A 21504-nucleotide genomic window follows, 5' to 3' on the forward strand; every position below is an offset into this window, starting at 1 on the left:
AAAATACTGAAGTGGGACACTGCTGCACTTATTTGACTGAATAAAGACAAATTCCTGATCCTAACCCTTTAATGCTCATGGATTAGGAAACTGGCCACCTAAAATATACGGAGGACATCATTCATGCATTTTGTCAGAACGCTTCCATAGTTTTCAGCAGGGAAATTGTCGGGATGGGTTTAGAGTCTTCTGGGCCTGTGTTTCTCAACCTCAGCAACTTTCATGTATGTAGACTCCAACTCCCAGCTGGGGATTTCTGGGAGTTGGAGTCCACACATCTGAAAGTTGCTGAGGTTGAGAAACACTGTTCTAGGCTAACTGATTTCAATCTCTATGGCCAGTGGGGGGGGGGGGATTCTGGGAAGATTTAGGCACTCATGGCCTCTATAGCAACCATGGGCTTATTCCAAGTAATCTCTAGCCTGACTCACAGAGGTAGCCATATGTCAGATCCAGACTTCACCTCAGAGCAGTTGGCATGTCATCTGAAAACAGAAGATGCAGTTGTGAATCCTTTGCAATAGTTGGATCATTTTCTGTCCAGATGAGGATTGTCACCCCTGCTAATATTTGAAGGCTCAAAGGACTAGTTAAAATGGTTCATCCCTGAAGCCTCATGGATCGAGGCAGATTTCAGCAGGCCCTTGGGGATTTCCCCCACAATTCAGCAGATAGCTCCACTGTGTGCCTGATCATATTCTGGAATGGCCTCTCCCTTTTTGCTCATTCTGAGGTGCTGCTTGGTTTACCAGATGAAATGAAGCCCCAGAAGAGGTGCCCGAAGCACCATTAGAGGAAGGCTAGAAGTGAGCTTGACTGAACCTGGGCAAAAGCTCACATCCGAGTCTTCAGTGTGGCTCCCATCCCCCCTTATGGTGGGCTCATTCAGGCAGAGTCTTTTTGACATACTTCTTCCCAGGTTTCTTGCCACCTGGGCTACACTGCCATTTAAGAGATTAGCAGTCAACTGAATCCCTTTCTATCTCTTGATTACTTATGTGTACTCTCCTTTCCACTTCCTCCCCAGCCTCCTCACAACCTCACACAAGTATCTACATGAAGAAGCTGGGAGAGGTCATCCATCGATCCAGAGTGAAGTATCAGGATGCTGATGACACTGAGATATACATTTCTACCCCAGGCTAGGCTAGCAATGCAGGAGGCACCTAGATCTGGTACCTGAAGGCTGCGAAGAGCTAGATGGGAAGGAACAAGCTTAAGTTGAATCCCGGCAAGATGGGTGTTGTTTATCCCAAAACCAAACAGCTTTCTTCCAGCTTTGGTGTAACACTGGGTGGGGTAGCACTCTCCTTCACTCTCCTTAAGGAAACAATGCCACAACTTGGGAGTACTGCTAGACTCAGGGCTACTGCTTGATAGGCAAATGGAGGCTGTGGCTAGGGGCGCCTTTGCAGGCCAGCTTCAGAAGGTGAGTCAGCTGCAGCCCTTTCTGGAGTTGGAAGCCTTGGGGGCAGTAGGCACACACCCTCATTACCTCTGGGATAGACTACTAGAACACAGTCAACTTGGGGCTGTCTTTGAAGACTGCCTAAAAGCTGCAATTGGTGCAAAACAACTTTTACAGCTATGTAACACTGATTCTGTAATGATTACAAACAGGCTTCTGAGTACAATTCAAATCTCTGGTTTTCACCCGTAAAACCCTACCATCTCTTTCAGGTAGAGCTGACCTATCCTGTCTGATCATTCTGAGTACGGACGTTGAGGCCTCTTCCAGGAAATTTGGGGGGGTAGAGGACATGTTTTTCTTTCACTGCTTTCTTCAATCCCTTTGGGACAGCCTGCCCTTAGATTTCCCCCCTTTCCTGACAGTCTTGAGAAAGGCATCCATGTTTTTAATTCTGAATAGTAAGCACTGATGCTGGATAATGGACACCAGGATGGGCTGATGATTTTATTAGTTTTATCAGTGCTTTGCACTTACTTTACTGATTTTATACAGTGGTACTGTAAATCACTGGAAGTCTTCTTAGAGGGGAGCAGTATATAAAATCTGGAAATAATGCATTCTGTGTAGAAGTTTACTATTTTAAAAAATCTTAAAACTGTATTGGAACTAAGTATTTGTACTTAGATTATGTTTCCATATTAAATCCTGAATGCTATCCATATTCAAAACAGTCTAAGTAATTCAGACTGATGGTTAGGTTGAGAATTCCAAACACTCCTTCAAAGACCAGGAATACAGGAACTGCTGCTTGCCTTTCTCCATACATTACTTATCTGGGTGTATTTTTATTTCATTATATTACTTTTCTTATGGGTTCTAATAAGTACAAATCTGGGGAAATTAACTACTGGAATCAAAAGGGCAGGCGTAAATAATGGAAAAAGAAGGAGAGCCAACAACTCCTGTTTTCCAATTGTTTCCTGGGCAGCAGTCTTCCAGTCTGCTTGGAAGCTTTATCTTAGATTTGGAAGTAGAACACTAGTAGCTCTCTAGGTGTTGCTGAACTATAACTCCCAGCAGCCCCAACTAACATTGTTAGTGGCGAGAACTGCTGAAAGTTGTAGTTAGCAACATACTGATGGCCACAAATTCCCATTCTTGCCTTAGTTGTAGTATTGGCAACAAGTTGAGATTCAGAGTTCTCATTTGAGACACAAATGACCAGGCTCAAATTATCCTACTTCAGACACATTATGCAAAGACCCAGCTCCCTGGAAAAGGCTCTAATGCTGGGAAAGGTGGAAGGAAAGAGAAGAAGAGGATGACCAGTAGCAAGGTGGATGGACTCAGTTACAGAGGTGATGGGTACACTATTGGGAGGCTTGAAAGAACAGGAATAGATTGTCATGAAGAAAATCTATTTATGTGGTCATCAAAAACTACTTGATGACACATGATCCATCAATCAATCACGAGCCAACATTCAGAATGGTGGAAGAAGAAGAAGAAAATGACTTATTAAATTTATTATAGCTACCCACTCCCACAGACTCTGGACAGCTTACAACATATACAATTAAAACAAAACATGACAGCATGGCTTAAAAACAACCATAACAAATGACCTTGGCTGCTCTCCAAAAACCTAAGATCTGATTAGTACTTGGCTGGAAGCCCATCAGGAACTCACAGGCTATAGAGTAGACTGAGAAGTTTAAAATAGGCCTCAAAGAAGCCAATGGGAAACCATGTCCATATTGTTGCCAACAAAACAGCATTGATGCAGCTTAGATGTAGCACCCAACCAGGTATTGAGTTCAACTTCAGGGTTACCTTACCTTTTGGGAAAAGTTACAAACAAAAATTCTTATGCTGTTGAAGATACCTGAATAGACCAGAAATAAGTGATGGGACAAGTATTAAAAGGCAGGGCAAGAATCAGTAGTCTTTCATAATATGAAGGAAGGTTTTAGACAAAATTAGGAAGAATTTCCTAAACATAACCGTAATTTCCCAGTGGAGAAGATGACAGGAGATACTGTGGAATCACCAATCTAAGAGGCCATCCAGGATGTTTTAAGTTCAGAAACTCTTATTTAAACATGATTTTAGACATGGACAGGGCATTATAAGTTTTTTCGTTCCGATGAACAGCTTTCTTTCTTTTGTTATTACTTCCCATTTTCCTGGTTGGTCCTGGCACTGAGAATAGATTCTACAGTTGTAAATAGTGATTTTCAAGTAAGCAGTTATCAAAATTAACAATTCTTTTCATAAACAAAGTGAAATGAACTTGAACGAATATAGGGCACACATTCATTCATCAGGAAGGAAGGACAGAGGGAGGGAGGGACAGAGGAGCAGAGGAAATCGTCAACTAAACTATTGGGTAAAATGCATTAGGAATAAGATCAAGAAGGTGTAAGTGATATAGTGGAGGTGAGTGGAACTGAAGATGCAGGCTTTGTTCAGCTACAATCCCTTCCCTAACTACCCATTTAACTGTACCTTAGCCAATGACCTTACTATTGGACTCTCCATGAGGCCACGGAGAAAGATGAGATCCAGATCTCCAGCTCCCATGGAATTGGGGAGGTCACTGAGGTTGTCCAGGACCTGTTGCATAGCTGTGTGGAGAAATGACAGCACTATGATTAGTCTTATTAAAATAAAAACAATGAAAAACAGAGCTAGTCTATTCACCCTAACCTTTCAAGAGACGAAAAACGAGGAGATGAAAAGTAACACATCCTGTATATGTAGAACAGAAGTGAAACCATACTGGCAATGAAAAAAACCGAGAGGGGAAAGAATCCTTAGAAATGTGCATAGGGGGAGGAAGGATTATATCATTTTTATAAATATATGAGATGGCTAAAGAGTCATTCATTCACTTAGTCTCTATCACACACAGACACACAAAAACCGCTTGTGTGCAGTGGCGTGGGGGTCTCTTCCTACAGGTTACCAGTCAAGAGCATTGCCCAGCCCATCTATCAGTGGTACTGAGAAAGAAGGTAATTTAGGATTATCTCTTTTTCACCCAGGGTTTCTTCTCTGCAGCACTTCAGGGTTTTTCAAAGAAATTGGACCTTCACACATGAGCTTCTTTCTTGCAGTTCTTCCCAGAATGATTCTCAAGGATCGCAGGGTCATTCCAAGAACTGGTGCAGAGACAGATGCCTGTGTTTACATTACTATAGTGAATTCCCTTTTGAGGGAAAATCTGAACTTCTGCCTTGCCAATCCCAGTCTTTCACTGATGCATCGTGCTCTTTCTCAAAATTGCATGCTTTTCTAATTAAATTGACTAGCCAAATGAATGAAAACTTAACATTCTTTCTCAGGGTATATGATTGAATATACTTCACCTCAACCTGTTCCCTTAACTTGTGGTGCCAGAAAAAGTCTGCGTGTTCACTGAAGCTATTCCATTAAGCTGCTTTAAGCGGATTTAAGGACAAAGCATGATTTTGTTGTTATCATTTGCTGTGCAATTTGCCTCTGCGTTCTGCATTGGGTCAAGACCACGTACTGAATGCCGCAACAGAAATGGTTGGTGCAACTGATTGCTGAAGTAGAACTAAAGTAATAAAAGACATAGCTCGGTGACTGTAGGGACTTGAATCTTGCTATGAGGATCAAGGTGTAAGGCACAATGAGAGCTAAGTATTCAGAATGTTGCACACTTATTTCTGACCACGCCGATTATGATTATGGCATTCTATTTTACACTGTTTTTCTGATCACCTATTCATTTGGACGAACCTGTTACAGCCCGAACGTTAGGGATTGTTGATTTTCCCGTAAAGCTCTAAGTGACTTTTATAAACCTTGGTTCATTATCAGTGTTCAGAACCAGATGTAGTCAAGCTGCATTTCAGCATGTTATTCAGCCCCCAAAGATATATAGACCATACTGCCTGTATAGGCTGTCTCCCTGAATTTATTTCTTTCCAGCCAATGCTGAATGATTCAAATGGAGATATATCCAAAGCTGGAGGGACAAAGTCTTACGATACCCTACTTCTTTTGGTAGAATTAGGTCAAACTGACATTTCTTCCTTTTATCAACATTTCCAGGGCAGAAGCCAAGGCAAGCAATCCCTTATCCTTCTTCCACATGCAAACAAGCAGCCTTCCTGCACCCTGATTAACGCTGGCAGGGTGCCACAAGTATTTGCCTCATCTCCATTTGACAAATTCATCAATACAGGATTTAATAACTACGATTTTACTCTCAGCCAGTCAACAGGGCAGGAAGTCTTCCAAAGCTGCAAGGGAAATTATGTCAAAAAGCCAGTCACATTTAAAGAGAAGCATTAATCACTAAAGCTCTTCCAATGATGCATCTGTTGCTAATCTCATCTGATTTGTTTCTCTCCGTGAATGTCTACTTGTTCTTAAGAATTGCAAGGGAAACAGCAAAGGCAGTGGAAAGAAAAAAAAAAAAACAGCCAGCAGCTTTAAAAAAACAAAAACACACACACACTTCTGGCAATAAATCAAAATGGTTTTCTTTGCCTATACCAAGTAGTGTTCTTGAGCACCAGTATGTCCATAGACAATTCCCAGAGTGTCCACTAGGCTTCCTGTACCACTTGATTTTTTTCCCCAAAGATTATTTTAATAACAAAAATTAACAGGGAAGTTGGCACGCAGCAAACAAAGCACAAGATTCTGGCATCCTCTTTATTTTGAAGTATGCCTCAGGGCCAAACACGAGCCCCGTAGTCATTCCACCTACATGCATTTCCACCTACCCAGAGAGTAGGAAAGAGCATTTTGTGGGATTAAAGGAGGTGTCAGTAAGCAAATTTATCTGGCCATCTACTGTAGCAGCCATTTTATTGTCAAGGAAACTCCCTCCCTCGCTCCCCTGCCCCAGAGCAAACCTTTTTTGACAGTGCCTGCAACATGCTCTCAACATTTTGAATATGCATTTCAACACAAACTTTTGCCTACTTTTAACTTATACTGTATTTTCTGCCTCTCTTCGGGGGAGAGTTAGAGTATGGAATTATTAAGCCTGTCTTCTCTTGACAGCAGTGCCAGATAGTAAAATCCAGTGATGGACTTTGAAGAAGCAGGATAGGGAGAGTATCGATGCTTTTGAAATTTGGTGTCGGAGAAGACTCCTGAGAATACCGCGGACAGCCAAGAACACAAACCAGCAAATCAACCCAGAGTTCTCCCTCAAGGGACAAATGACCAGACTCAAATTATCCTACTTCAGACACATTATGCAAAGACCTAGATCTCTGGAAAAGGCTCTAATGCTGGGAAAGGTGGAAGGAAAGAGAAGAGGATGACCAGCAGCAAGGTAGATGGACTCAGTTACAGCAGCGATGAGTGCCCCATCAGGAGACTTGAAAGAACAGGTTAGGCATAGATCATCATAGAGAAAATCTATGTGGTCTCTAAGAGTTAACAAGTATGTGATGGTACATAATCAACCAAAGATTGGACCGCTTCAGGCATCAGGGAATCTGTGTCATCTTTTTAAATTTTCTTCTACAGACATCTGGGAGAATGCTGAACAATACACACGTTCTGTGTTCATTTACATTTACTGGAAGGATTGTTTTTCTTTGCAGAGAGAAAGTATACACCAACCCTTGCATCGGAAAACTTTACATTTCATTGGACTGACAGAAACAGCAATAAACAGCTTATAAGAGGTTACGCAATCATCATCAGCATATTAAAAGTCTGGGATCAATAAAAGAAAAAGATCAGCCCACGTTGATCATCTTTCGCCTCAAAAGTCTCACAAAAAGGAAAACACAAAGAGATTTGCTTAGTGGAAAGATAACAAATCACACTGCCTACGTGATTTAATAATTAATAACACAGAGATGAAATATTTTTAATCTTCAGAATGGCCAGAACCACACAAGCCGTTTCAATACCTTCAAATGAGCAATATAGCTTTAAAGAACAGCAAAAACAAGGAGGAACATATAGAGACTTGACTGAATTTGAAAGTCTTGTAAAACAAAATTCAAAGCATTTGCTGGGTCTTATTTATAAACTGTTCATGAAATATGACTCAGAAACCGAACAAATTAAAGACTGTGTGATTAATGGATGCGGAATTTAGATATAATTACACAAAATACTATACTCAGAGAAAAGTGGTATAAAATGTTTTACTACTGGCATATAACTCCAGTACTGATTACTAAAATGGACAGATCATTTTCTAAAAATTATTGGAAATGTAACAACAGGTTGGATTTTTTTCCCCATACTTGGTGGCAAAATGGTAAAGCTCAAACATTTTGGAAAATAAATTATAACAGAATGAAACAAATTCTAAAAGCTGAGTTTCCTTTTTAACCTGTCCTTTTTTATTATATATTACTAAATCTTACTACCTGAAGGGGCTTAAACCATATGACTATTTTATAAATGTATTGGTTCTGCCAAAGAGGAAAAGTAGTAAAGTAAGATCTACATGTGCAAAAAGGGCAAGGGGAGAATGCTACCGACAATGTACTATTCTTAAGCCAAGTCTAAAGCGAATAGTGACTTATTAACTCCAGCTAGATTCTTACCTTAAATCCATTCCAATCTGACCTAGTTTAGGCCAGGGACAAAAATTATAACATGCGATGAGGAACAGAAAGAGATATTCTAACAGACTGCTCTGCAGCTTTTAATACTATGAAGTCCAGCACCCTTTGGACTAAAACTTGGGGACATGCTATAGTGATTCCAACCCTATCTGGAGTTATGAATTTAGAAAATGGTGCTGGAAGACATCTATTTCACCTTATATTCATTGATGTTGAGGTGTTTCAAGGTTCTATTTTGTCTTCTGTGCTTTTTAATCTTCATAAGAAACCATCAAATGAAGAAATTCAGAAAATTAGGTTAAAATATCAAATGTCAGGAAGCTCTACCTCTCATTTCTAACACAGTGCTAGGAATCTGTGGTCTTCTAGATGCTGTTAAATTACAACTCCCAGAAACCCCAACTAACATAAGGAATGGTGAGAAATATTGGGAACTTAAATTCATCACTATCTATAGAACCACATGTTCCTCACCCCTGTCTTAAATGAAATCTTGACAGCAATCCCAGATTGTACTCCTAATTAACTGTTTGTATGATGGCTATTCTCACTGCCAAATTTCCATGGCCCAACACAGATTCATAAAATAACCACAACCTTCTGCCCAGTGTATCATCCCATATTTTCCAAATGGTGTGTATGGAAAGAAACTGAAGAGATTGAAGGACATTGCATTGATTTGGATATGTAGAGTTTCACATAAGCCATTTGCAGGTTGCTCACATAAACCCTTAAAAAAAAACACTATTTACACTGAACATAAGTAGAAGGTTATGGATCACTTGGGATCCTGACAGCCAGAAAGATTCTACTCACATTCAGGTGAAGATAAATATAAGCCCCCTTCAGGCTTTCTCTCTTAACATTTGAAGGTCACATGTTCTAAAGAAGATGGATGAGATTGGGAAGCTGCACAAACTCATTCCTTCTCATTTTTAACCATCTTATAACTGAGCTGAACATCTGGATGGGGTAATACTATATCACAGATACATTTATTATATTAAGAAGGCTTTTGCGTTCGCTTTAAGAGCTGAATGAAGATTGTCCTCAAATGGGAAGCAGTCAACTTATGCCACAATAAAATCTGTTAGTCTTTAAAGTTAATTTTTAGTTTTTGTATTAACAGAGTTGCCCCAGTGGAATTTGTTGCTTTTGGAAAAATTGAAAATATAGGCTGGCTATTGAACCCACCCTCTCTCCTTCCCCCCACAACTCTCTCGGTCTGAGTTTTTCACCCTAGTAAACAATAATCAGCATCTCACAGCTTCTAAAAAATTAATTTCACTCGATATTGTACACATATCTAGGTCAGAGCACTAATCCGGGAAAGCTAGGAAATAGACAACAGCATCTTTCCAGAGGTCAGCATGGACATGTTCTACTTCCTCAATGAAATTTTGATTTCTGTGAACAAGCTAGGAATCCATTCACTGGCTACTTCACAGCCGTCTTCTCAAAAGATGTCAAGGGAGATTCTTCCTGCTACAATGGCAACCATTTCTAGATAGCATAGTTTTACCAGACTGATCCAACTCTGGCAATGGAGTTAGAGAGCAGAAACAAAAAGTTCAGGCTCTTTTTCCATCTCAAATGAGATCAAGCAACTCTCTAAAATATCAGTCAATGAGGAGCAACATATAAATTCTGCTTCTGCTTCTTCTCATTTACTTTTTCCCTAGATAAAATGAGAGAGGAAGTCAGGCTTGTGAATTCATTTGTATTACCTAGCAAATGTGAACTCCAGAGAAGCAACAAGTGAAAACTACCAGATTAATTAATACAGATTATCTATCACTCTTAATTCTCTATTGAGGTGATAAACATGATTTTCTGCTATGAACCTCCCTCTCTCTTCCCTGCACAATATATTAAACTCAGTCATCTTGAATATGTAGACAAGAGCATGGTCCAAGGGTGCAGCCAAGACTGAAATAATTCCCCTCTCCAATTTTGGATACAACTGTGGATCCAAACCAATATAATATTTTTCTATTCCTTCCCATATGTGTAAGTTTTTCCTGAATGCTCCCCACGTTCACAAGAAATCTCTGCTATCTGTATTCTAGTTATTTTCAAGCTAGACTATGTGATACACACTAGTGGGGCCTTTGAAGATAGTCCAGAAGCTACAGCTGCATAAACATGGCTGACGGGATGCTGATATGGGCCGAAAAGTACTTGTGACACTTACGCTAGCTTCAAGGATATTTCCAGGAACACTTTAAAGCACTAGCCTTAATTTTTAAAGACCCTGTGTTAGCAACTAGCAGCACATGGCTAACTTGTCTGGTCTTGGAAGCTAAGTTGGGTCAGGGTTGCTTAGCACTTGGATGGGAGAAAACTAGGAACTACTGCATAAGGCTAAAGGCTAAATTGGAAAGTAAAACAAACAGAAAAAGTCTATGACAAACCATTTTTTTAATATTGCCAAGAAAACCAAATGGATGTACAGTGTATCACCATGTATCAGGCTCAATTCAAAATTATCTTTACTTAATTAAGCAATTTAGACCAGATTATTTGAAGTTTTGCTTTCACCCATATAACCCAGATTTTAAACAGCCATCTGCTTCAAGGATCCTTCTGTTGTGCTTATTGTTAAGATCTGTCAAGCTGGCAAGCTCAAGGGGCAAGATCTTTATTATGCGACTTCCTCTTAACCAAATTACACATCTTCATTAAAGCAAACCTTGAAGCCTTTTCACTACTGCTCCATGAATGGGTTAAAAAATCATCTGTATGCTTCAAAACCTTCCAACATAAACTGTACACCTACTTGACTTTATATTATATCTATTATTTCTTGCATTTTTCTGACTTGCATGTTGTTCTCTGAGGACATGACCCTAAAAAGTAGCTTACAAATACTTGATATCTGTACAATCTGTAACTACTGAGTTGTTTCACATTATTAATTTATTCCTAAAAATAATTGAAGAATAAGGTACATTTATGTGGGAGTCACAGACAGACAGTGATAGAATATTCCCCAATCCTTGGGAAGCAACAGAATTATGTTGATTCCAGCTACGCTTACAATTCTCCTGAAGAAACTTCATACATAAAGAAGTCCACAGACTGTATCAGATGGTATTTTTACATATACAAGTCCCTGGGTTAAGAACACCTGGTTTATGGATGACCCATAGTTAAGAACGGAGCCTATTGTAACAAAATTTGAGTTAAATACACGATTCAAGTTAAATACAAATAGTTCAAGTTTATTACACAATACTACTCATACAGCATTATATAATAATACTGTTCCGGCTTACATACAAATTCGACTTAAGGATAGACTTGGGAACAGAACTCTTTCTTAAATTGGGGACTACCTGTAATACACATCCCCTTCTCTTTCTTCTCACTTGGAAAATAGATGAAGGTTAAATTATGGTTTCATTTGATGTCTCAGCACTCTTTATATCCATAGACCCAGAACTAGCGAAAGAATCAACAGCAGCAGTACTACACAATACACCCGACCTAACCAAATACGCTAAGATCGAAATACCCCAAATCATGGACCTCATCAACCTCTGCCTCACTACTTATTTTCAGTTTGATGGACAAATATACCAACAAATCAGAGGAACACTCTCAGGACTTATACCAGAGATTGTAATGCAGCATCTAGAAACTACAGCACTTCCACACATACAACCCAAAGTATGGATCCAGTATGTAGATGACACCTTTGTCATAATAAAAAAGGAACAACTAGAGAAGACACATGAAACAATCAACAACATCTTCAAAGGAATAAAATTCACAGAGGAAGAAGAAAACAACAAAACTCTACCCTTCCTGGATATCCACATCAGTAGAGGAAATGACGGCAAATCAGAAACACAAGTCTACAGAAAAACAACCCACACTAACCAAGTGCTCCATTACCAAAGTAACAACTCAACCTCTCACAAGAGGAGCTGTGTAAAAACATTATTCAGACGAGCACAAACGCACTGCAGCAACCCAGAAGAGCAGAAAAAGGAAACAGACTACCTATAAAACATCTTCCAACAAAATGGATACCCACGCAACTTTATCAAAAAGTGCCTGACCACTCAACCCACTACAGCACAACCAACACAAGCTATGAAAAGGATAACACTGCCATACATCAGAAATGTCTCAGAAACAACCAACAGACTATTACAACCGCATGGCATCCCCCTAGCACACAAACCAACTAAAGCCCTCCAAAACATCTTAAGTAAACCAAAAAACCCAGTAGCCCAAGGAGAAAAAACAGGAGTCATCTACAACATACAGTGTAAAGACTGTAACAGCCACTATGTAGGACAGACAGGCAGAAGACTAGCAGAGCACATCCATGAACACCAACTAGCAGTCAGAAGACATGATGAAAACTTCTTAATCTCACAACACATGGACAGACTTAACCATAATTTCAACTGGGAAACTGTCAGCATCTTAGGCCAAGCTAAATCCAAAAACGTGAGGGAATTCCTGGAAGCTTGGTATTCAGACAAGTCAACCATCAATAGGCACATAGAGATAAACAATATTTGCACGCTATTCAAAGGAGACAATAAAAAGGAAACAAAAAGACCAGAACACCTCCTCACCAGCAATCGACACCCAGATAAGCAGGGATTAACACCAGGATTAACACCAGACAAACAAGCAGTAAACTATAGCCTAATCAAGGAACTACCAACTCAGACAAACAATCAAGCAGTAAACAGCCTAATCTAGGAACTATCAAGCAAAAAACAACTCCCCCACCGACAGGGCAAGCTACTGTATATAAACAGAGAGCAAACCCCACTCCCTTTTAGCAATGAAGATGTTACCTAGATGGTAATGAAATGTCTGCAAGAAAACAACCAAACTCAGAGAACCCCAAGGACTCCACAATCCTGATACACAGTTAACTTTTCATTGTCTGAGCAAAAATGTCTTGGAATCTGACCACATTTTACATAGAGAAACCACAGTACTGTAAAGTATTCATTGAGGTTCAGATTCCAAAACTGAAAGGAGACGAACATAGTGAGGAGTGAGGATAGAGCTGGTGCATATACTTACAAGAAACAGCATAGGAAGTTATACATAATTAGACTTTCTGTCTATCTAGCTTAGTATATTGTCTACTTTAGGGGTGAAAAACAAGTGGCCCTCCATAACTGCTGAATCACAACTCTTAGCCCAGCTCAGCAAAGGATTTTCTGATCACTTGCTATCTCATCCTTTTAATTGGAAAAGCCAGACGCTGAACTTGGGACCTTCTGTATTCAAAACTTCTACCATACATCTGATCTATGGTCTCTTCATGGCAGGGGACCATTATCCAGCGATTTAGGAGTGCTGTGTTTGATGTTCTAGTCTGAAACTAGGTGGACTGGAACTAGCAACAAGAGTAGTCAAAATAAACTGGTAATATCTATGTCATTGTTTTGTGTTCTCTACCTTCCTTCTAGAGATCCTAAGTAAGCAATGGAAACTCTGAAATAGCTGTCTAAGGAGACAGCTCAACTGTAATGTGAAGTTCCATAAAAATACGACTAGCAAGCCCTTTTCCTGAAATATGACAGTAATTTCTAATGGTGTGCAAATGGAGGCATTAACAAAGCAGTCTCAGCTGTTTCCTGTCTGAGCACCACCTGATTCAGAATTTTAAACACTGAAAACTGTTAGCTTCTAAGATGCTGGTCCCCCACCACCAATCCTTCTTTCTCCAGTGCTCGCTCTATTACATCTTCGTTTCTGTGGCAACGGGAGAAGAGATTTGCATCCAAGGTTACGCTAAACCAGGGTGGATAGAGCACACATTTAAAGGGATAACAGCACCACTGCCAGCTTTAGCTTTCTGGGTTTTTTCGAATAGAAATTGCCAAAAGCAATGTAGGCGTGGGACCTGAGGCCACAATTTTGAAGACAATTTTCACTGCTAAACTTAACACTGTGTCTCTTCAGTAATTTTGTAGATAACACAGCTGATGCTGTTCAATGATCAGCAGTTTGCAAGCTATAGGTGGCCTCTTTGAATGTCTTGAACTGAGGATATTCAAGGCAGCAATGTTATGCACAACCACTTTTCTTTTCCTGCAGCATATTTCTGAGTAGATATGGGGCTACATTACACATTACACAGGTGGACATTTGCACCTACAATAGATGACTCATGAAAAACACTAAACTCACATCCAGGCTAACAAAACCAAATCACCATGTCCATATATTATGCTAAGCTCAAATAAGCCATCTTTTTTTATTTAACAGGTTGCTGTGGTTCACAGGTGCTATGACAATAGCTGAACTTTTCACAATATACTGAACTGCAAGCCACTCAACCCCATTTTAGCTGATCCTTGCATCTTGTGCAAACTTAGTTACTGAGTAAACTTGGTTACTGAGTTACCTCACTCTTCTGCCCCTCCCAAAATTGCTACAAAAGACAAGCAAGAGTATACAACAAGCAATAGGTTGCAATTAAAATAATCCCCCTTTTTCAAACTCAGGTATGTCTCTTCTCTATTATGATACTCAAAATGTATCTAGAAATCAAACTCAACAATGTAAGAATGGAACTTTCCTCATAAGTCAAACTTATTTCCTCAGTCAAATCAAATCAAGATTGAGTCTACAGCAGTGTTTCTCAGCCTTGGCAACTTTAAGATGTCTGGACTTCAGCATGCTGGCTGGGGAATTCGGGGAATTGAAGTCCAGACATCTTAAAGTTGCTAAAGTTGAGAAACACTGGTCTAAAGACATGATCACAGTCCAAACTAGACATGATTGCAAAATGAGCTGACATCTCAGTAAGGCTCCTGGAATGCAGATTCCTTAGCTCACCTCCAAGTATTTCACAAATAAAAAACCACAACACCCAAATCAGAAACCTTTGTTGAAAGATTTTAAGCCAAACCTAGAAAGTCCTAAGCAGGGGGTGGATTCAATGACCTCCAAAATATAGTTCTACAAGTCCATTATCTAGGACACTCTATGATCTAATATGCTTTCTTTAAGATGTGTTAATGTTTTATTAATTCAGTAACTAATCCTGCCCAGCTTTTGAAATGAGAGTATACTTGTGGTAAAATGATCATAATAGTCTCCTTCACAATGCAATTTTAAAACCGTTGCAATTGACATATATTTCCTCTTGGAAATATTTCCATATGCATGGAAACTGGATGGCAGCATTTGAACTCTTTTATTTATATGCACGGTTAATGGGCACCGCATTGCTCAGAAACATGTGTATGCACACACATAGATCCTTCAAGACACCTGAGGGAAAAGACAGTAATCAACACTGTTGCTGAAATAAGTGCTAATTATCCTCACCACACACAGTTGCATACAGCCAGACTAATGAAGCCAATTCATTTTTACAAAAGTATTATACAACATACCTACAAAGATCAGAATTGTGCAAGCCATGTTATTCCCTGTGACACTCTATGGAAGCAAGAGCTGAACTTTAAAGAAGTAGGATAGGAAGAAAAATGACTTGATCGCACATAATCAACCAACCAATCAATCAATTATACAACATTGGAAGGATCAATCCCGCCTAACATGCAGCACCGGATGTTTAACATGCATCCCTATTCAATGTCGGAAAGCCAGTAATAACTTTTAAAAAGATGATAATAATTTATTAAATGTACATGCCACCCAACTCCCTGTGACTCAACAAATGATAACAAAGAGGATTTTCCAAGCAATCTGTTCCTGTTTCTTTGATTTATTCTACTTATGATGTAAGAGAAGAAACCTACCCAGTTAAATAAACAGACATTTATAAAATAATCTAATGATTTATAGTTCCAACAATTTGTTCCCACCTTTTACCCCTCTTTTTTTTAAAAAATATGGACTTTATAGTCCTGTTTTTACCAATCTTATGGTTTAACCTGAAACATATTGAATTTGACACTTGTATTTCTTTTATTATTACTACGTTGTTTTCATCTATTATTATTAATTTATTTTCTATATTTAATAATGCAAATAACACATTTGAATAATGCAAAGAACACATCTGAATTAATCCAATCCATTCTTGCAAAGGGTCATCGGTAAACCTGTGCTGTCCTATTTCTAAAAGTAACTGTGACTTTAAAAAAATCTGCATGAAATGTATTCCTTACTATATTCTTGTGTTTTCTCTCCCATTATGGACTGACAGGGTTTTTGGGTTGGTTTTTTTTTTTTTTTTTTAGTTAAGAAAAGTATTAGAACATTTGGAAAGTGGGTGGAAAAGCACCAATCTGTACATTAGCACAGGAAGTTCAGATCAGTTCCCATGAGAATTCTTAGAAATCTACTGCAGCATCCGGAGCATGTCATAGCTTAAAGCATGTGGTAGTTACCACTTACTTTCTTTGAGTTTCCATAGTCACTGAGCATTTCCCAAGCCTTCAGTTGCAACCAGGCTGAAACTGAAGTTTGGGCCAGCTAAACCAAATCATGTGTGCTCTGGGCAGAAGTATTTCTGGGTTGAGCAGGAAAAAGCCAAAGATACTGATAGCCGTGCACGAAGGCTAAAGGGAAGTTGTTGTTGTTGTTCAGTCGTTAACTCGTGTCCGACTCTTCGTGACCCCATGAACCATAGGGAGGGAAAAATCCTGAGAAGATCAGAGGGATGGGGGGACTGACTGGATACACTGTGCTTGAAGCCAAAGACACTGGGAACCACGGGGGTTAAAGGGAGGGAGGGCAAGCAAGGCACGGGGAAGATGGACAGGCAGGCCAATACACAGACCAAGCAGAGGAGGATGGAAGAAAGGGGCAAGGTCCATTCACTTTGTTAAGACTCCTCCAGATATTGTTTCAGGCAAACCTGGAACAGCCAAGGGCTTCTGCCAATCCATTGCCTTGCCAGTATGCTTTGACAGACCTTCCAAAACACGATGGATTTGTTTCAGGTTTAAAACAAAACTTATCTCCTAATGCCATATTGGGACCCATGAGTATCATACCCCCTACCCTGGTTGAAAAAAAGGCAGAAAAATTAGAAATTCAGAAGTTCCTCAGCTACCTCATCAGGTTAAGTACAGTAAGTGGCAAGTCTGCTCCCCACAATCCCCAACCACCACCACCACCACCAAAATCAGCAATTTCACAGAATTATAAAACTGGAAAGGATCATTTTGGCTATTGGGTCTAACCCTCTATTTTTTCTCCCTCCTGAAAAATCAGTGGTAAATCAGGAGTTGTTTTTATGAAGAGAGAATATTTTCAATGTTCAATTTTTCTTGAGAAGATACAAAACAACCCACTTTAATCAACTAATCATATTGAGAAAGTGACTTGATCACCTTTTTAAGAAAAGCTTGTAAAGTCTGATCCTGTATCTATCAGTCAGTTGGAGCTATTTTGCTGATCCTTTTTAGATAGCTGAACTATACAGTTAATTATTAATATTTGGTGGGGGGGGGGAACTACCCATCCCTGAAAGAAAAAGAAAGGTTTCTTTAATGAAACAGCTCTTGTTCTAGGCTTAAATCTGATTGACAATTGCCTAATTCAGATATAGTACTTGAGAACACATGGGGGCAAGTTTAAGGCTTATGGAATTTCCATTCCTTTCCAAGATCATTTTAAGTTTCTGGACACAGAAGAGCCTGCTCAAATGCAGGAAACAGTTGTTTCCATTAGATTACAATATACTAGTTGAATACTAACCAATGGTGTGCTCAAATCATTATCTTATATTTAAATAAATCAGAAGATCTTTCCTTGTGTGTGAATGAGGGGAACAATGTCAGGCCAAGGCTGAGCATGGTATCCCTGTGACCATGGAATGATGTTAAACAGGTATATGCTGAAAATCAACAGTAATTCTAACCACACAATGCAACAATTGAGAGGGAGACAGAGAGAGAGAGAGCTACAATATCTATACCACCTTTGACCCAAAGCTACAATAACTATATCCCCTTTGACCCAAAGAACAAGGTAGTCAACAGTGAAATGTACAGCAGATCTAGGGAAAGTTGACTCCATATTGCATTTTACCAGCAATCTGTTTATCCAGACAGAGATAATGAATGAAGCTTCATTCATTCATTCATAAGGCCAGATCTCCCCTGGTCCTAGCCAAACACCAAAAGACAGGGCTAACCATCTTGTGTGTCCCCTCTGGTATGTATTGGAACATAACCCATAATCCTTAATCCCTGAAGCTGTTGGGAACTGTAAGGCAAAATATCTAGTGAGTTCTAGACTGGCTGCCTCCAGCTAGGTTGGAAAAAATTAACTCAGAGATAAAGCTCTCTAAAAATAAAGCAAACCCTAATATAAAATGTAAAAACAGAATGGCTGGGTTTGTACAATCCAATTAACCAGGTCAAAGACCTAGCAGCTCCATTTGTACAATCTGCTAAATTGGATTCGTTTTAACATAATAGCTTAATATTCAACTTAATAGCTGAACACAGCCAATTTGGTTAGTTTATACATATATACATACATATCTTTATTATGGTAACTGACCAGGATATAACAATCAGCAGCTGATGGAAATAAAACTAGGCATACTAGGCAAAACTAGGCAAGCTAGGCAAAACTGTCACAAACTGTTTTGTGACTAGTTCATTGATGCAATCAAAGTATGCCTAGTTTGGGTTACTTTATGATTCAGTGTTTTGGGAAAACCCAGAAAACAGGTTAATTCAGGTTAAGCATGTTGTATGAATACACAAATGTATGTGGATCACATTACATTAACCAAGGGGTAGGAACTTTATACTCTCCTGGAGAGTTCCAACTTGAACTCCTGTTAAATCCAGTTGTCACTAGTGAAGAATTATGGGAGCATCTAAAACCTCTGCCTATCCCTGTTTTACATCGCAGAAAGTGCAATAATCAACCTGATGTCCTCCAGATGTGTTGGCCAGAATGACTGGAGTTTAGCTCTACACTTCTGGAGAAAACCAGGCTGGAAAAATCTGGTGCAGAGATAGGAATAAGTTCTTACCTGTCTCAGAGTTGGTTGAAGCAACAGGCATTTCAACAACTAGGATAGTTTGCTCAGAGATGGAATTACAAATGGTTAATTCTTCTTCTAATGGGTACCTGTGGTGATCCTGCAGACAGAGAAGAAATTTAACAACACCTCTTCAAAATATGATCTTGGATATTTATCCCATGGCCTACAGTAACATATACCCACTTATTCTGAAACCCTAGATAAAGTTCAGAGATTATTTATAAATAACAGACTTGGTCTCCACTAGGTGATTTATTTTTATTTTATTTTTGCATTTTAGGCAAAAAGAAAGGGAAGAGGAAGAAGAGCTAAATCATCGGGCTGATACTCATCTTCTGCCAGTTTCACCTTCTCTCACATTCAAATTTTTAAAAATCTGAAATCTTTCCCATCCCAGTTTTGAAGAATATGCAGATGCTGGCAAGTTTTGTCAAAAGCCAACCTAAATGAAATAATCTACCATCTACCCCAGCCAAATTTGTAGAGTTATTTCCAGCAGGGAAAGGACTATACAAAATGTGTAGCTGTGAAAGATGAAGATTGCATCCAAGAAAAGAGAGTTGCCAACCATAATTAAACATCACAACCATGGAAGAACACATATAGATTCAAAGCCAGGCTTCTGAGAGCTAAACACTCAAACCCCTTACTTGTTTTGCTTTTCTCACTATTTTTAACAAATCTCACACACTTTCAGATCAGTATATTTTTTTAAAAATGCAATTTCTGTAAGTTCTTACAAAAAATACAACACGCTCTGGCTTCAATACATACAGATAATAAATGAAGTGGAGGGAGAAGATTAAAATTGTTCACATCCATACACTCAACTGCTGCATGCTGGCATTTGTTTGCAAGTTGATGCTGAAAGGTTTTTGGAGTTGCAGTTTTCCCATTCTTGCCTTAAAGACGGACGCACAAACTTATCCAGTGACCACCATCCAAACAAGTACATATTTGGGGCCAAAATATAAGCAACCTGTCTTTTGATTTAATTTACAAGGCATTTAAATTATATTCCAATGCAATATAAGCATTATTTAAATTAAATATGATTACTTCCCTTCTGCTAAAGCAAAGTTTCAATTCAGTGGAAACTTTGGAAGAGCCTCTAGCTTTGAGAGGTCCTGCATCTCAAGCTATGCACCCAGGCCTAGAAGTAACACATCTTGATTTCTTCCACCAAGATTTAAAACGACAGGTGGATTCATAATGCCTACTGGGGCTTTGATTTGCCCAGTTAAATTTTGGTGTCTATTATTACTATTTGAATACTTACCCTTACATGTCTACTGTAGTACAGTCCAATTCAGCAACTCAAAAGTTGCACTGAAATCAATAAATTTTCCAATTCATCCAGATGTGTGGCATTATTTTCTGCTCTCCTTTGTACTGTTTTGTTACTGATATTTTTATGCTAGTGTTGTAAGCATTATTTTAGGCTTGTCAATTGTTATTAAATTGAGAAAGCCAAAGAATATGAAAAAAAAAAGTCAGTAGGTGCTTCTTTGATTATAGAAAAGCTTCAGTTGTGTCAATCAGGTCAAGCTGCAGAAAGTGCTCAGAAAAATGGGAATCCCAGAACATCTCATCGTCCTCACAAGACACTTATATAGAGATTAGGAAGCCACAGTACAAACAGAACGTGGCGAAACAGACTGGCTCCAGGTTGGCAAAGCAGTGCGACAAGGCTGCACACTCTCCCTTTATTTAACCTATATGCTGTGTATATATTAATGGAAGGGATTGGAAGAAGATGAGTGTGGTTTTAAAACTGGAGGAAGAAAATCAATAACCTGCGCTATGCTGATGACACTACCTTGATAGCCAAAAATGCAAAGGATCTGCAAGGTATATTTAAGTCAAAGAGCACAGTGAAAAAATGGGACTAAAATTAAATACAAAGAAGACCAAACAGGTAGAACCACCAGCCTCAAAACTGACAATGAAGATACCGAAGTAGTAGATAGCTTCTGCCTTTTAGGATCAACTATCAACAGTAAAGGAACAAGCAGCCTAAAATACAGTGCAGACTAGCATTTGGGTCAGCAGCCATGAAGGCCTTGAAAAAGATATTCAGAAGCTGTGATGTGTCTATACCTACAAAGATCAGCATCATGCAAGCCATGCTATTCCCTGTGACACTCTATGGAAGCACAAGTTGGACTTTAAAGAAGCAGAATAGGAAGAGTATTGATGCCTTTGAACGTTGGTGTTGGAGGACTCCAGAGAATACAATGGACAACCAAGAAAATAAACTGATGGATCATCAAACAAATCAACCCAGAGTTCTCACTCAAGGCACAAATGACCAGCTCAAATTACCCAACTTCAGACACATTATGCGAAGGCCCAGCTCCCTGGAAAAGGCTCTAATGCTGGGACAGGTAGAAGACGACGACCTGCAACAAGGTGGATGGACTCAGTTACTGTGGTGATGAGTGTCCCCTTGGGAGATTTGAAAGGACAGGTTAGGGATAAATTGTCATGGAGTCAAAAACTACTTGATGGCACATAATCAATCAATCAAAAGTGTTATT

General features: G+C 39.2%; 1 protein-coding gene across 3 annotated transcripts in view; it reads right to left on the reverse strand.

Moving 5' to 3' along the window:
• Positions 1-21504, reverse strand: part of MPP2 (MAGUK p55 scaffold protein 2) — a 60640-nt gene that overhangs the window by 32289 nt on the left and 6847 nt on the right. The window contains exons 2-3 of one of the 3 annotated variants that reach the window (XM_088143505.1): positions 18953-19061; positions 3938-4038 (exon numbers count right to left, since the gene is read on the reverse strand). In XM_088143505.1, the coding sequence (XP_087999631.1) occupies positions 3938-4038; positions 18953-18983 (132 nt within the window). In that variant the 5' untranslated portion in view covers positions 18984-19061. Of the gene's footprint in view, positions 1-3919; positions 4039-18952; positions 19065-21504 lie in introns of those variants that run through there. The other 2 variants (XM_007424847.4, XM_088143506.1) reach the window with 2 other exon arrangements.

The sequence above is a fragment of the Python bivittatus genome, unplaced genomic scaffold (genome assembly GCF_059951505.1).
Source record: "Python bivittatus isolate LINGU-HERP-01145 unplaced genomic scaffold, Pbiv_v1 ctg000410_np1212, whole genome shotgun sequence".
Classification (NCBI taxonomy): Eukaryota; Metazoa; Chordata; class Lepidosauria; order Squamata; family Pythonidae; genus Python; species Python bivittatus.